The sequence below is a fragment of the Lissotriton helveticus genome, chromosome 9, assembly GCF_964261635.1.
Source record: "Lissotriton helveticus chromosome 9, aLisHel1.1, whole genome shotgun sequence".
NCBI classification, from domain to species: domain Eukaryota; kingdom Metazoa; phylum Chordata; class Amphibia; order Caudata; family Salamandridae; genus Lissotriton; species Lissotriton helveticus.
This window is the reverse complement of record NC_136070.1, coordinates 598432676-598450590: the sequence shown is the minus strand read 5'-3', so window position 1 is coordinate 598450590 and position 17915 is coordinate 598432676. Positions and strand designations below refer to the sequence as shown.

The 17915-nt window shown below is 44.3% G+C and overlaps 1 protein-coding gene across 4 annotated transcripts in view; it reads right to left on the bottom strand.

Moving 5' to 3' along the window:
* The window catches only part of DAAM1 (dishevelled associated activator of morphogenesis 1), a 652790-nt gene that overhangs the window by 119694 nt on the left and 515181 nt on the right, over positions 1-17915 (bottom strand). For 2 of the 4 annotated variants that reach the window (XM_078660607.1, XM_078660608.1), the window contains 2 exons: positions 6729-6836; positions 3868-3894 (listed from right to left, as the gene is read on the bottom strand). In XM_078660607.1, the coding sequence (XP_078516733.1) occupies positions 3868-3894; positions 6729-6836 (135 nt within the window). The remainder of the gene's footprint in view (positions 1-3867; positions 3895-6728; positions 6837-17915) is intronic. The other 2 variants (XM_078660609.1, XM_078660610.1) reach the window with 1 other exon arrangement.

Below are 17915 nucleotides of genomic sequence, written 5' to 3'. Positions count from 1 at the left end.
ATTATTTCATATTTTTGTAAAGCACTAAGGGTTAGATGTACATAAGTCACGAGTAGTGAATTCCTAATTCTGATTTCCTGGAATCACAATTAGGTAATCACCATTTCTAATGTATGAAAATCTTTTGAGTTTAAGTAGCGATTCCTATTGGGTCGCAAATTGACCTACTTCATGAATATTAATGAGGTAGGTCGCAATTTGAAATCAATTAGGAATCGCATCCATCACAGGGATCCTTCTGGAGTCAGAAGATCACCCTGTCTGTGACTTCTTTTAAATAAAGCAATCTTTTTTTAAACACAGCCTGTTTTTCTTTAAGGAAAATGAGATGCGTTTAAAAAGAAAAAATGGAACTCTGAAGTTTAATTTTTTGAGAGAAGGCAGTGGTCCGTGGGGCCACAGCATACTATTCAAAAATATTTTTTCAACCATTCTCAAAGGGGAAGGAGTCCATAGGGGACCCCTTGTAATATGTGAATGGATTGCCAGCCACTTTCAATTGGAGGTTAATTGTGAATGTTTTGCAACCGTATTTCAGTCGCAAAACATTCGTACATATTTTTCCAATTCGGTAATTCGAAGGGCCTCAAACGGCCCTGATTCTCCAAATCTGACCATCTGCGGTCTCAAAAATGCTTCATATAGGTAGCCCTAGATTTCTCCTTCAGTCTGCTTTTGCTGAGAATATATAATAAGAAAACCAACAGAACTGTTCAAATAATTAGAGTAAGTGGTTGGGAGGAGAAAGGAGACTCCCTCTTTTTTATATCAAGTATATTCAATGAGATGAGGCTACAGGTCTTTTCAGAACTCATGAAAGTCTGCCTCCAGTTTTAGATGGCAAAAGAGGGTGTCCATTGCATCTAGGTGTGAGGTTCCGGATAGCTTCCAGAAAGGATGCCTCAACAAAAAGAGGCCTAATGGCCCTTAACTCCAACTTTTGTTATGGGTGAAGCTGGATTATAATCCCCTTCCCCGCCTGCATGTTGCTGCTCGGAACAAAAGCAGACAATGTGCAGGCACTGCTGAAAGTGTCTCGGTGTCAGAAAATTGCACCGGGACGAGTTCAGCATATTTCCATGAATAGCGGAAGAAAAACGTGGTACATTGCTGAAAGTGACCAGCTTTGCAGCACAGTCATCTACCCTCTAAAAATAGTGGATAAACTGCGTCTACCCGCATCTACCCTCAATCATTTCAACTTGAGACATTCCGAAACAGTATGCATAAATGTCCTTTTAAGACTACATCTTCTTAAGCAAGTGTCCAAGGTTGCTCAGAACAATTGTGTAACATGGACTCTTATGTAACAGCTTCTATGGAGGATTCTCAGCTGTATATGTATAAGCTGCAAACCTCACTTAACTGCCATCTCTTTCGGGTACCAAAGTGCCTCGGAGCACTCCTCGTCATCAAGGATGCATTTGTCCCTTTGCTATCAGTTTTCTTAGAGGGTTTGTGGTATTTATTTTAATGTACATGAGCGAGGATGCATTTTTGGGAGGAGGAGTTTGGAAAAAATTCTGATGCACATAATTTTTCGATGTGTGTGTTTTCGGGGGCATGGGAGCTCAGAGCATGACTGATTTGCAAGCAGTGAAATATCTTTGTTGCTAGCATCAGATATACTATTTTCAGATCTTCAAAATACTTCACATCATCTGTCTCCAGCAAGCATCCCCATTAGAAGATTCTAATGAGGTCGCATTTCTGGAATCTCAGCATTTTTCCCACCTCCACTCACAGATCACTGTCGCACAAGGGACTCTCTCTGGTTAATGTCTTCTTCAATCCCAATATTTTCTGTGACTTGCCAGGCATGTACCACCACTGCAGTACATCTTTTCACCACCTTCTTTCTGTATATAGCAGATACTTGACCTCTAATTGCCAACGTATATTTATCAATTCAAATGGATGGTTTGTCTAGTGGAGAGGAGAAGGAGTCAATTACTACAACTAATTGGCAAGTCTGATAATATTATTGAATGTCTGAGAGAGCTATGCCCCCCATCATAAACCCCTATAATTCATTTATCAAGTGGTATTCTTGGTGGCCCATTGCTGCAGAGGAGTAATCAATCTTGTCTCTACCCCCAACTTCCTGAAGTACTCCTCAGGAACCACATACGGTATATTCTAGAGGACGTGCGGCTTTGTGGTTATCCTAGTCATCTTACATAGGCCCATATGCCCTTGAAGCAATAGTGGCAATTTCTTTGAGCGTCTTCTTTGAAAGTGTTCAGAACACATATAAGCTACGATTAAGGAATTCCCTTGGCCTTGCACGTGATGTAGCTTCCTAAGTACTAAACACTCATTGACCCAGGGGTCCATTGTATTAGGGGGTAATAATAATAATAATAATAATAATAATAATAAAGCTTATAAAGCGCCTGGTTACACTAATGACAGTGTGTCCCCGCGCTGTGTAGACTCAAGGAATCGGCTCATACATCTAGCAAGTAGAAGTAGCCACACGCAGTGCCAAGCAGACCTAATTTTTAGGGAAAAGAAGCGTTTTAAGTTTCAGCCTAAATCTCGGCTCTGATGGCTCCATACGGAGTTCCAGAGGCAGCTCATTCCAGTACTTACTGGCCAAGTACCTAAAAGAGCGCCCTCCCCATCCTCACTCGATGGATTCGGGGTACCTGGAAGAGCATACAACCAAGAGCACTACTTGCTGCCAAGTTGAAGTGGAACTCCAAGTATCCACCTAAGATATTCACAATCTACAGTAACCTGTTTAAGGTCTTCTGTGGGTGCGCTACATATAGTAGAATATCATCCACCTATGAGCTTCTATCATCAGATGTGACGTTCTGCTCCAGTTCCCTCAACAGCGCATTCCCCCGATCCAATAGGACAGAGGTTCCAGTGCCAGCACAAAGATGCTAGGCGATAGGGGACACCCATCTAGCACCTCTTAAGATGGTTCAGACAGTGCTCTAATTTAATCTTCACCCTAGCCAGAGGATCCTGATAAAGGAGCCTAATTTAAGTCAGATAATTTGGTCCACATCCAATCTTTTGGAGGACTCTAAACAAGCAAATTCTACTCTAGAGAATTGACTGCCTTAGTGGCGTCTACAGATCTTGTTTCTTTAATTTATTTTATGTGCGACAACCTAAGCAAAGGTAATGACTTGCAAAAAATATTTGGAAAAACTGTATCATAATGGCGAAGTGTTAGACAGTATGTGTGTAAAAGGGCAGGTCAGTGGGATGGTGAATGTTTGAGCTTCGAACTGGTGTGTAGTAGACTGGAGTGAAGAAAAGACGTACAGAGAATAAAGAAAATGCCATGGAAAAAACTGAATAAGGTGCCTGAGGAACAGTGGGATCAAAACCTATCCACACAGATAATAGGACGACACTGGAAAAGAAATTGAATCAAACTCCAGAAAACAAAACAGGGTAAATAGACATGAAAGCATACACAGATGAGAAAAAGCAGGAGAAACTAAAGTTGGGAGCAGCTGAAATAAAAAACGGAACATATGACAAAGTCAGAAACTGTTCAGAAAACACACCCAGAATACTCTAGGTAAAGCATGGTGGCATTGCTACTTTCACAATAACATTTACACGGATTTCATGAGATGTCCCAACAAGGCCCTAAAAAGAAACGATCTTCCAAAGTAAACATTCATCAGACAAAAATGTGAAGTTAGAAACACAGACATGCCCAAAAACAAAAATCTTTTTTTAACAGAAATGTGAAAAATCATCAATTCATGCGACTAGTGTGTCATGACACAGCAATCATTTTGCAGAATAGAATTTTTAAGGTTTCTTATATGGTTCATTGCTTGCTCAAGCTGAAATTGAGAATAAAAGCAGCAGCGGCAGCAGCAACAAACTTACCTGTTTGGAGTTATTCATGAAGTAGTCCTATTCACAGCAGGCACACGGAAAAGCCAATCAGCAATGAGCAAGTCAGCGGCCACAGCAAACGCAAAGAGAGGAAGAGAGTAGCCAAAGCAGAGTCAGCAAAGATATACTATATGCAACAGGGTGATTTGTGGTGAAATTATTATTTCGATCAAGTAGATACTTGATGGAATCAAGCAAATGAAAACGCTCTTGCCAAAGACAGATTGTAATTTAATGTACTGCTGCAGAAGCATTTAGAATGTCACTTTCCCACTGCATAACCATGCAAGGTGCATCAATCTAAGTGTGCCACCAAGCAACACTGATATCCAGAGCTCTGAATCTACTTCGTTCCTGTATTTTTGTTACTTTGGAAACACTAAAGTCAGGCCAACACAGGAGATGTTGTCAGCAGGGACTTATCTTAAAGGTGGCGACAGGGTGGTGGTAAGAAAAGGGGGGGGGGGACTGCTGGGATGCTGAACAGGGTAAAACAGCCAGAAAAAAATATCAGTAATGAAATAAAGAGAAATACCCCCCCCAAAAAAGTGGGGGACTAGGAAATCATGTTACCATCTCATCACACCATTAACATTAGAGGAAGCTAGTCTATTTCTGACCTATGACAGTATAATCGTTACTTTAACTGAAAAAGTACTCACTGATTAGAGTACCCGTTTGCTCATGAAAAATGCAGGTACTTTCCCATTTTATTTATTGCAGCAGTGACGAGAAGTGGCAGTACCCTTTTCCAATTAAAGAAATGCAGGTACACAGTACCTGCCCATTTAAAGCACTGAATATAATGTTCTATGTAATTGCTTATGCAGGATCATTTCCAGATCCCTTCTTAGGACTACGTTTATACATCTCAAAGTGCTTTTCCTTATGACCCTTTTTTGTTAGACTCAATCAATGAAACCGTACAGATATGTCATTAAAAAATAAAAACATAGCACGTTACATGCTTTCTGATGAAATCTATGTGAAACTTCCAGGCCACAGGTAGAGCCACTGAAACAGTAGGTGCATGTAAAATATTCTATGGATAAAGCTACTAAATAATGTTTTTTATAAGTATGTTGCGGTAGGTTCCTGCTAAATGTTTAACTCAAAAAGTGATTCAGTCAAACAAATTAGAACATATGCGCCGCCTAAATGAAGTACTCAGAATAAATGGTGAGCTATCTTGCCTAACAACTGAAAGCTCCAGGGGGTTCCTTTTCACCCTCAGCTCTTCTCAAAGGTAAAGTGAGTACTGTTTGGTAAGGGGGATGTGGGATATCAAACATCCTGTGAGGCTGCACTAAAAGAGAGTGCGACCATATACAATAATTACAAACGACTTAAGAAGTGGTGGCGGGAACAGGGAATCACTAATGGCTGAACCAGAATAAAGGGGACACCAGCCGCCTTCCTCGAAACAATGGAAATACTGGCCAACCTTCACGTGTGCTCTTTATGATAAATAAATATAGTGCCATGAGTCACACCGCCAAATTAGAAAAATATCTGTTGTTAAAAAATACTCATCTTGTACACCAAGGAAGGGTAAAATACTAAGCTAGTCCTGCTAAGAAAGCTAATCCTGCTGGGATTCAAATCTGCAATCTGCTGACTACTGCAGGAAACAAGATCTAGTAAAGGCCTGGGGTGCCTCTGGATCAATGGGGATTTCACTCACTCCTTCAGATCTTCTGACTTTCGAGGGGTGCATGAAATAAAGTTTTTAGGCCAATAAACAGAGGGACATTAAATTCTCCACCTATATTTGTAATACCCTACAATTTTACATTTGGATTAAGCAGGTTGAATTATGAGATAGTAAGCGATCTAGAGGGTAGGCAAGAAGTTAGCAGGATTACTCAAAGCAGGTAATGGGTCTATGATGGTCTACAAGAATTATAATGCAAATTAAATGACCTATCACAAACACTAACCCTCTGAGGAGTTTATAATCAATAACATCTGTGACAAAGAAATTACACATTTATTCCATTACCGAGATTGTTTACCCACTTGGCAGCCTTACCAGTACATGTGCCTAGGCTGAAAAAAGTTGTTCGGTGGGTTGTGTGCTTATGCTAGTAATTTTATAGAGGTTCACAGCTTTTCCTCCTTTTATAGCTGATGAAATGAGTACCAACACGTTAAGGAATAGTAACACATTAAGTAGAGAGCTTTGGAATTAACAGCAATGGCAATAAATGATACCATGTAAAAAAGAAAGGTGTTCAAAATTCACACTCATTAAAACAGTGTCGCTTTATACTATTCTTTTATTACAAGTGTTATTGTGTAATGAATGTTCACCAAAAAAAACGAATTGGTAGAATATTTTGATATACGGTTAAGATTCAGTTAATATTAAAAGTCCCCAGTAAGCTGTCTAACACAGACGGAGAGTAGTGTTTTAAATGTAGTCTACTGCAATATATTAACCTACTCACAAAGACGGCACAATTTAGAATGGCCTATGAACAATTAATGAATATGTAACTTTATAATTGCCCAGTTTATTTTTCCTTTAACTATGATTGAACTATACAGATAAATGTCAGCCATATTGTATTTAAAACTAAAAGCCCATGTGAGATAGTGTAGATGTTTGTATTCATGTTTTCTATTATTTTAATGAGTACTCATCAAGGTGTGTTTCAATTTATTAGAAGTACAATTAGAGTGTAAATACTTTTTTATACCACAATGATGGGCACGCCTGGATTTGCCTTATACTTCACTCTATGTATGCACGTAACAAGTGCCTCACTAGTAAGCCAGAATGATGGATGGGCTCAAAATGGGTTATTATATTTTTCAGATGACAAGGATTGCACAAGACAGAAACCTACCTGCTGTCTTTGGTAAGCAGAGAATGTCCTTTCGATATCTTCAAGATCTAAAATCTTAAAGACTTTTGCGTCATCAATGTCTGTCCACAACGTGCCTTCCAATTTGCCCTGTAGGAATGAAGAAAACAATGAGCTGGAGTATCTGTAATTGGGTGACATTAGTAAAGTAATAATGACTCAAATAAAATCAATGACAAACGTGTACTGGAGTAAAGAGCATACTGCAATTGGTGAAGAATTCAGATACTAAATCTAAAGTAACCCTTTTTCATAAAATGTTATTAAAACAAAATTGATCTTCGACTTTGAGAAGTGGACTGAAAATTTTAGCAATCAGCATGTACATTTCCTTATCTATTGCTCATCCGTGTCTATTAACATTGCAGAATGCCCACTTGCCTTTAGCACTCACACTCCCTGCCAACCCCCCCCCCCCCGGCTTTCAGTCTAAACACACAAGAAAACTCTCTCTTTGGTGATGCCATCCATAGAAAAGGCAGGTGCTTGGCCAGAAACTCAATCAATAATTCCCTGTGTGGTACATGATATATGCTGTTTCAGTTGATAATAAGCAAAGTGTTTAATGATATGGACTCAAATATGGAACAATTGTTAATTTAAGAGTTCTCAGACCTAACTAATAACGAGAAGCAAACTCACCTTTTCTGCAAGGTCATCCCAAACCTTTCCCCTTTTTCTTGACCCTATTTTAACTGGTATCAGGGCTCTGTACTGAGACACTGCCATTCAGTGCTAAGTGCATTTGTTCTGGTCCTTAAATGGAACTGGTAAGACTGGTTTCATCCAGTTGGTGTGGAATATGCTACTTACCAGTATGCATCTGTTCTTGGCATGTAGGGCTGCTGACATTCATATCTGTGCATAGATCGCCGCCTAGTGTTGGGTCCGGATGATTGCACATTGATGTCCTGGAAGAGTCTTCGAAGTATCACAAGATAGGTGGCTCCTCCCTTGGGCTACAGTGCGCATGGGCATCCTCTCCATCCTCAGATTGTTTTTCGCCATTGTCGCAGAGATGGAGTATAGTACAGTAAGAGATGTCCATGCAAAGAGTGAATGCTACAGCTGCGACAGGCACCGGGGAGGCGGGTGGGCGATATGAATGTCAGCAGCCCTACATGCCAAGAACAGATGCATACTGGTAAGTAGCATATTCCGTTCGAGGCATGTGGGCTGCTGAATTCATATCTGTGCATAGAATGTATAGCAGGATCTCCCCTAGCGGTGGTTGCCCGTGCCAGCTGCAGCAGTCTGAAAAAGAGTTTTGAGAACAGCCTGACCTACATCAGCTTGCTGTTTGGAATGTACATCTACACAATAGTGTTTGGTAAATGTATGTATGGTTGACCATGTGGCTGCTCTACAAATTAAGTGTAAAGGAATATTTCCTAGGAAAGCCATGGATGCCCCTAGTTTGCGTGTAGAATGCACCCTAGGGGGAACTGTTAAGGTGCGTTTTGCTTTTAAATAACATATCTGAATGCACTTAACGATCCATCTGGCTATGCCTGATTTTGCAATAGGGTTACCTTTGTGTTGCGGTGAGAAAGCAACAAACAACTGTTTTGTCTTTCAAAATGCCTTAGTTCTATCTATATAGTATAGCAGGGCTCTCTTGACATCTAGAGTATGCAAGGCCCTTTCAGCTACTGTCTGTGGATTTTGAAAGAACACCGGCAGTTCTATTGTTTGATTTATATGAAAATGGGATACCACTTTTGGCATGAATTTAGGGTTTGTTCTGAGAACTACTCTATTTGCATGGAGTTGAATGAATGGCCCTTGAATAGTTAGGGCTTGCAGCTCACTAACTCTCCTAAGTGAAGTAATGGCAATAAGGAAAGCCACCTTCCAAGTAAGAAACTGTATTTCGCATGAGTGTAGTGGCTCAAAAGGTGGTCCCATAAGTCTGGTTAAAACGATGTTTAGATTCCACACTGGTGAAGGTGGGTGTGTTGGAGGAATGCTTTAATTGCTGGTACTCTAAACAGTGAAAGGTGTTGCCTGTTTTGAAGATATGCTGCTAGCGCGGCTAAATGTATCCTGATGGATGAGTAGGCTAAATTGCAACGTTGTAGGTGCAAGAGATAGCAAATGATGTTCTGTGTAGAAGCATCTAATGGGTTTATATCGTTGTTACTGCAGTAGATGACGAAACGTTTCCACTTTGCTGCATAACATGCCCTGGTAATGGGTTTTCTTGCCTCTTTGATAATATTCATGCAGTCTGGAGGCAAGTTCAGGTATCCAAACTCTAGGATTTCAGGAGCCAGATCGCCAGGTTCATCTGTTGCCGATCTGGGTGTTGGATTTCGTCATGGCTCTGAGTTAAAAGACTGGGTGTGAGTCGCAGTCTTTGATGAGGCACCACTGACAGTTCTAGGAACGTTGTGTACCATGGTTGCCTTGCCCATGTGGGAGCAACTAGTATTAGCGTCAGCGAGTGTTGGCGCACTTTGTGTGCGACTAGCGGTATTAATAGAGCTGGGGGAAAAGCGTACGCAAATCTGCCTGACCAGTTCATCCATATCGCATTGCTCTGCGACTGCGGATGTGGGAACCTGGCGGCAAAGTACTGGCATTTTGCGTTTTTCGCTTGTGGCAAACAGATCTATCTCTGGTTGTCCCCACTGCCAGAAGAATGGTTGGAGCACATTGGGGTGAAACTCCCATTCATGCATCTGTTGACTGTACCTGCTGAGCAGGTCGGCTATTTGATTGTCCTTGCCTGGGAGGTGTTCCGCCATGAGGAACATGTTCCTTTGAATGGCCCATTTCCACACACTTTGAGCTAGATGCGATAGCTGTGGGGGAATGTGTTCCTCCCTGTTTTTGAATATAATACATAGCTGTCATGTTGTCTGTCCGGATCAACAGTCTTGTTGCATAAGTGTTTTTTGAACGCTTTTGGTGCTAGAAAAACCACCATCAACTCTAGTAGATTGATGTGCATTTTCTTTTGTTGTATTGTCCATAGACCCTGGACTGTGTAATGCAGGACATGGGCTCCCCAGCCTAGCAGGGATGCGTCCGCCGTCATCACTATTTGTAGGACAGGCTGCTGGAACAGTCGTCCTTTGCAAAGGTTTTGTGGATTCCACCAATGCAGAGAGTTGTATGCCCGACTGGTCACCAACACTAGGTCTTTTAATTGTCCCTGAGCCTGGTTCCACTGCCGTGCTAGGCACTCCTGTAGCGGACGCATGTGTAGTCTGGCATGAGGGACTATGAATATGCACGAGGCCATCATGCCTATTAGTTGCATAAATACTCGAGCTGGCAATGAGTGTTGTGGTTTGAACCTTTGGATTAACGTTTGCATTCCGTTGATCCGTGCTGCGTTTGGATATGCCTTTGCTGCTAGTGTATCTACTGTCGCTCCCAGGTACTGTTGGACGTGGGAGGGTTGCAGGTGCGACTTTGGGTAGTTCAGCGAGAAGCCTAGACTGTGCAGGAGATGAATGGTCTTTGACGTGTGGCTGGCACATTGCTGGGCCGATGGCGCTTGTATAAGCCAATCGTCCAGATGTGGGTACACATGAATGTGTTGTCTCCTGAGGTGCGCCGCCACTGTCGCTAGGCATTTGGTTAACACCCGTGGAGCTGTTGTTACACCGAATGGTAGGACTTTGAACTGGTAGTGTTGTCCTTGAATAGTAAACCTGAGATACTTTCTGTGAGCAGGGTGTATTGGTATATGAAAGTATGCGTCTTTGAGGTCTAGAGTTGCTAGGAAGTCTCCCTGTGTTTGTGTTTTTATTTTATGTGGATTGCGTATTAGTTTTGTATGTGGAGGATTGCTGCGATGTGTTACCTCGCGCTCCTCCTCTATAGTTGGAGCGACGAAAGGAGCCTCTGTGTTGTTGCGACTGAGGAGCTCCCATAGACTTTGCAGTCTCTGTGTCCTTTTTCATTTTGTCCAGAATTTAGTCAATTGCTGGACCAAACAAAACATCTGGGTTTATTGGCTGGTTAAGAATTGTGGCCTGGACTTCACTTTTAAATCCAGATATGTGAAGCCATGCGTGTCTCCTAAGCAGTACGCTTGTATTGATAGATCTGGCAGCTGTACCTGCCGCGTCTAGAGCACACTTAATGGAGGCATTGGTGATGAGCTTTCCTTTCTGTATAAGTTCATCTGCCTGCTCCCTGAAAGGCTCAGGTAAGTGTTGGAGAAGTCCTTCTAAACTGTCATAGTGCGCTCGGTCATATCTAGCCAGCAAGGCTTGAGAAGCTACTCTCTTGCCTGATGCTTCTAAAATCTTGGACTCCTTATCAGGAGGAGGAGGAGCCTCTCCAGTAGTTTGGGAATTAGCACGCTTTCGTGCGTTGGATACCACCAATGAGTCTAAAAGCAGTTGTCCCCTGATGCAAGTAGGGTCTACTGGTGCAGCCCTATACTTCTTCTCAATTCTAGGGTTGATGACACGTGCCCTAGCAGTGTCTTTGAATATGTCATTTGCGTGCTTTAGGACCCCTTTTAACATTGGAAGTGTTTTGACACTTTTTTCTGATGTTGCAAGCGTATCAAACAGAAAATCTTCCTCTATAGCATCTGAATGCATATCTACATTATGGTAGGGCGCTGCTTTGTCTATTAATGAGTTGAAAGCCACTGTGTCTTCTGTAGGTGATGGCTTAGCTGGGTATACATTTGTGTCTGTAATGGGTTGAGCCCCATCAGTGCCTGGGTCATCCCCCCCATGGCTGTGAGTTGGGGTCTACATATGGGTTTTGTGGATATCCAAAATCCACATCTGTGTCATCATCTACATCTGGGTTGTAGTCAGAGCGTGTAGGTGAGTATGGTGCATATGGAGTAGTAGGCATAGCTGGATAGATAGGTTGGAAAAGAATAGGAGAGGTTGCACAGTCTCTTTTCTTTTTGAGTGGAATTTTAGAAAAGTCTTCAGCAGGCACTGGTCTTTTCTTCCTTGTATAAACAGTCACTTTCCCAGTATTTGGGTCAATATATAGTTTGGACTGATCTTCTGTACAGGGGTCTGGATCGATGATCTCCTCTTACACAGTCTTTTGCCTTGGCGCCGTTGTTTTAGGTTTGACCTTCTTCGGTTCGATGCCTTTAGTTGGGTCGACCGGTTTCGGTGCCTGGATCTGCTTTTGAGGCTTTAGTGTCTGTCCGACAGGTTTGGTCGGTCCGACGTCTTTCAAGGGTTGCACCACTTTTTTCGGACCGATCGCTTTTGTCGGTTCGATAACCTTTGTTGGGTGTCCTGACTTGTTCGGCTGTAGAGGTGTCCTCGGAGCCTGCGGCTTTGGCTCGATACCCTTCTTCGGATCGTTGGTCTACTTTAGGTTTCGCTTCGACGACCGCTTTGGGCGTAGCCCTTTTCCCCCTCGTAGACAGCCTTTTGTCCCTTTTCGGCAGTCGAACTTGATTTGTTCGAGTCGACGGCCCTTGGCTTCGAAGGTTTATATGGAACGCTGGCCTTCGGCTCGGCGCCCTTTGTATTTATCACCTTCGGTTCGACGACGTTCGGTCCGAAAACTGTCGTGTCGATGACTTTCGGTTTCGATTGAACCGGCCTTGGATTACGTGTCTCAGAAGGCTCTTTTTGTATATTCTTAGCCGGGCGGTATTGCGGGGCTATAGAACCAGTATTTAGATCTTGGGTAAGGCCTGTTGGCGATGCCTCGACCTGAGTCTCTGATATTGGTGTAGTGTCTCTGTGGGGCGGTGTACTCGCGGATCGCCCCCCCCGTCGTCATCGGAGTCGTCTTCGACAGCTACGATGTCTTGGTCGTATTCCTCGACCTTGATGATTTGTTCTTCCTCGTCGATATAATATTCAGAGTCGTGCTCAGAGTATTGATCTTCCTCTTGATCCGAGTCTTCGGCGTCAACTAGTTCTTCCTCATCGTCGATATTCTCGGCTCCGGTGCATTTCTTGCCTTGCCGCCCGCCGATTCCGGATCGTCTTTTTGGACCGGAACTGGGCACAAGCTAGGCAATTATCTTCATTACGATCTGGTGATAAACATTTGTTGCACACAGGATGCTTATCTGTATGCGGGAACTTTGAGTTGCACTGCAGGCAATATTTGAATGGACTTCGTTCCATCGACCGTCGGTCCACGTGGCGTCGAGAAGGCCTAACGGCCCAATTCGACGACCGGAGTGCAAGTAAATTGTGAAGAAAGCTTTTCGGTACCTATCGAAAACAATACCGACGAAACCGAAGGCCTTCTGGGCTTTTTGAAAAGTTTATTTCGATTCCGAACTTGGAGTGCAGGAAGGTGCATCCGAACCCAATGGCGGAAAAAAACAATCTGAGGATGGAGAGGATGCCCATGCGCACTGTAGTCCAAGGGAGGAGCCACCTATCTCGTGATACTTCGAAGATTCTTCCAGGACAACAATGTGCAATCATCTGGACCCAACACTAGGCGGCGATCTATGCACAGATATGAATTTAGCAGCCCACATGCCTCAAACATTTAAGTTTTCCTTAAAGCCATAATAAATGGTGCAGAAAATGAAATAATGGCATCAGAGTTAAATGTTATATATGGCCTGCAAACTGTACTCACACAAACTGCACAGGACATAAATATATGATTCCAAGGAAAACCACTGTGATCTGCAGTTTAAATGCACAGCAGTAGCACCTGGCAAGAAAAAGTGCCTTCACAAATGTAAGAAAACCCATTTTATATATTAATAAGTTACCCCCAAAAAGTACCTTAAAAACCACCAGGCAGGGTTCCCAATATATAAAAAGGTAGTACACTATATGCAAAAAGTGTGCCCTAACAGTGACCAGAGGCCTAAAAGCTATATCACTTTGTAGATCCAGTTACATTTTCCACAGGGCAGGCCTACGTGTGATTAAACTACTTAATTATACGTCTCTACCTGGAAAATGCTAGCAAACCCATGAACTTTTTTTGACCTATTTCTCAAAATCTGATTTAATGTTGCAATGAGATTTTTGATATCTTAAATAGAACAGTAACTTTAAAAAAACACACTTTAGACTGCCTGAGCCAGAAATGGCTAAAACCCAATTCTGCCACTCGTCACATTATTGGCTGGAAGAGTTCATGACCGTGGTTCAGAAGCCAGAGGCTTACTTCTGAGCACAGGAAGGACTGGGGTGTTAACTGCTGACCCGTTAGCAGCGATTATCCATCTAGGGGTGGACAGGAACAGTTAACAGAACAGAGGACACCATCGCACTCTTATGTGGGGGAACCAATTTAAATCCCTTCAGGTGGGAGGAGAGCTCATCTAAATAAGAGAATGGCTAAGGAACTGAAGACAGGCCAGTCTGGTGGCAGAAGTGTTCTGCCATACTGAAACAGGAGCTCCTGGGTAATTTAATAGCAAGGCACAGAGTAACTGATGCAAAAGGAAATGAGGACTGCAAGAAAATTGGTAGAATTGGGTGGCAGAATTTCTCCAATAACTGGCTGGTGCAGGGGATACATCTGACGGCTCACCCAATACCTGCACAGAATATTCCTGGACCTGGAAAGACTTAATCTTTTTTTTTTTTTTTTTAAACCTTTATTGTACAGAAGGCGCTCACAGATACGGGCCTACAACCCACCGGGCCGGCCACCACAATGAAGAGACATACGAGGCAATACAGGAGAGACAACAGGATTTCTAAATAGCTCATATGAAAGGCAAAGGTAACAAGTCTTCGAGCAGCCATCACGGACAGGATAAGAGTAGGTTAATTTTATAATAGAAAAAAGGGGTGTCGCAGGATAATGACAATCTGTAAAGTCCAGAGGGCCGTGGTGAGCCGTGAGCAAGCAGAAGTCTCGAATACAGGAAAAGACCAAAAGAACAGTCACATTTTGGCAAAGGCAGAACGTGAGTCCCACATCAATAAAAATCACAATCGCTGCTCAACGCCCTCCCACCACTACCAGAGCACATAATAATACAACAGCGAAAAGTAAACTTTCAAAGCTAAAAGCCCTCCGTTACAACAACCCAGGGGAGGAAAAGAAAAATGGGGGGGGAAGGGAAAATAAGGGAGGAAGAGGACATCGGAAAAAAGGAGGGGGAAAGTGAGGGCGCAGCGTCAGTGCACGCCCCCCACGGCTAACAAAGCACCCACTACTAATTCGGCACATGGAACTAGTGGCAACAGGAGAAATGAATGCGTAGTAAACCGTGACAGCAGACATACCAAAAGGGCCATGCCAGCACAAACACCCCGGGGGGCGACGTGCCGACACCGCGCCATGAAATTAGGGGATACATAAGAGCCATAGAACCAAAAAGAGGAACAAGAGAAGATACAATAAAACCGACCCCCCCTCCACCCCGCACAGCCCACCCTGCACCCCTGCAGAAGGCTATGGCCTACCCCCCAGCAGCGTGCCTGTCGCCCTAATTAGAACCCGAAATATAGAAGAAATATAAGAAAGAAAGAATCACTTAGATAAAAAGGGGGGAAGGGAAAACAGGGAAAAAACAGCGGGAGAGGAGCCACATAATCAAAACCCCTACAGCTCCAACCCCCCCGCCCGAAAATACTCAGAGCCCACGGGAAGATAGTAAACACACGAATAAGCTCCAGGAACGTAAAGAAGTATCAAACATAATCATACAATTATAAACGGATCATCCAACCATACCACAAAATAACAGTCCACAGAGGCAAGATCAGCTCAACCCTGTCCTCGTTTTTCGCAAACTGTAGTCGTCCAACATATCAGGAACCAGATCACATAGAACCGGAGGTGAATAACAGGGAGTCGAATCAAAAATACACTCAAGTCATAGCGATCGCGACCCAAATGTTCCGGAAAGTACAGTAACCACCACAGGCAAAGCAGGCACAGTTCCGATGAGAATATGGAGAAAGCCGGTCCAGCGGCGCAGGCACAGGATCTTCGTTCGGCCATGTGAGGCAAAAAGGGAAAAGGAGACCCATCGAGGTCGGTCCAGACGGGATCCGGCTGGCGGACCTCCTGAGCAGAAGGGGGTACAGGATGAAGGAGGGCAGCGGACTTCCGTATATCCACACCAACAGCAGCCTCCGGGTCCACGACCCCCAGGAAAGTTCCAGCAGCACACAACAGAGATGAAGCCGCACAAACAGGGGGGGGTCCGGCAGGCCCAGCCAAGGGACCTCTCTCCAGGATAGCGATAGGTGCGGTCATGGGCGCCCCCCAGGAGCGCAGGGCGGCGAGGATGTCGCCAAGCGTAGGCTCACCTTTACGGTATTCAGCAAACGTGCCGTGCGGCGGACCCGCATCGCCAGTCCCAGCAAGGCCGAGAGTCATGGGGCCGGCCGCCATCTTAGAAGCCCGGCGGGGCCGCTGCGAACACCGACCCCTGCCCGGATACCAGCGGGGCAAAACAGGATACCGGCAACCACCAGCAGAGGTACCACCGGGGCAGGAAGGGGGGCCACCAGAAGAAGGCGATGCGCCGGCTCCCCATACGCCGCCGGCACCGTTCTCCGAGTCCGGGCGGAGGAACTCAAAATAGCCGGGCCGGAGAACAAAGGGGAGACGAGCCAGATGTACGGTTAACCCCGTCCATGGAAGGCAGCGCCCCCAACACCAGGCCGCAGGACCGCCGGACCAGGCCCGGGAGGCCGCAATCGGTCTATTAGCACATCGGCCCCTCCGACCGACTCCACACCACCACCAAGGGCCGGCCACAGCGCCCCGTCCAGCCCGGGCGCCGCCAAGGAGTGCCAGGCCCGGCCGCTCCGGAGGCCCCGAAGCAGACAGGGGCGTAACTCAGGATCCGTGACACCCAGGAACCACCGGAGCAAACGGTAAGTGCCAGAGAGTTATCGTCGTTCCACTGCACATCGTAGAATACTTCCCGGGGCAGGATAAAGTACAGGATAGATGTTGCAGACAGGAGAGTGAACGGAGCCGAGCTAAAACGCGGCCATCTCGGACGCGAGCTTGGCTCCTCCCCCCGAAAGACTTAATCTTAAAAAGAACATTCTGCTCTATGAAAATGACTAACTCAAGGACTCCTAACTTTTGCTGGAACAGAAGGACAGGCACTGCTCTCCAAGGGTTAATTGGCAAGCCTCCTGTTTGCCTGCTTAAGGGACTCAAAAAGGAGAATAACTACTGCCTACAAATGGACCCTGCTGACAACACAGGACAGGGCCTGGCAGGAGAACTGACTGGAGAGTGACCTGAAGTTTGTCCTGATACCCACAGGGTTGCAGAACTGACAGAAGAAACTTTCACAGCAGTTGGAGAAAGTTGGGACATTGTCCATCTCTTGAGGACTATGACCAGGTGCAGATGCTTGCCCAAGAAGGTTGCACCGAAGCAGGCAAGAAACCCAGGTCTGTCCCACTATGCTTTCTGTCACACTAAAACAGGTTGGGCTGGACCTTGCAGTTAAGGTTTCTGGACGCATGGAGCACTGCCTGTCTGCTAAGCCTTGCCCAATGAGAGGATTTCAAATTCCAAAAACGTAAGTCCAACAGTTAAACCTGGGAGCAGGGTGAGGTGGCATATCTATCCAACAAATTAAGTATACTCAACAGCCACAAGATCAGGCAGAGATTTTGGTCGAAAACCAACACCACCAGTGGGAGTTCTCTGAAGATATGCCTGACTGAGATGGATGCAGGTCAGCCACAGCCTTGGCCCTCACAAACCTACTTCAGACACTAGGTCCAAAGGCAAAACATTTGACTTGGAGGAACAGACCGGTATAACTAACTTTTGCTCAGTAACAGTCGCCCTGAAATTGAGGCTAAGTCCTAGTCAACCACACTAAGTTACTTTTCAAAGGAGTTTATTATTTTTTAGATGCTTTTCGACTTAAGACTATTAGAGTTCATATCCCCAGGTTTCCCAAATCCAAATTTGATCTTAATGACTTTCTTCATTAAAATGCTTTCTATGTTTCTAAATTAGCTGGGGAATTTTAATTTGCTGTGTTCTTGACTTTGCAATTGTTAGTATTGCTTGATCTTAACATGCAATTCTCCGTGGACTGCCTGATGTTTGTACCCTAGCTGAACATGTTGAGCAAATATTCACTCAATACTGTGTTTTGACAAAACCAGATTGTGTTTAAGTTGATAGGTGTCAACCCTCCACAAATTATTGACCCAATTTCTGACAAGAGGCTCATCTTAAAAATATATTTATATTCTTGGTATATACATGTTATGTTGGTGACTTCAGTTAATA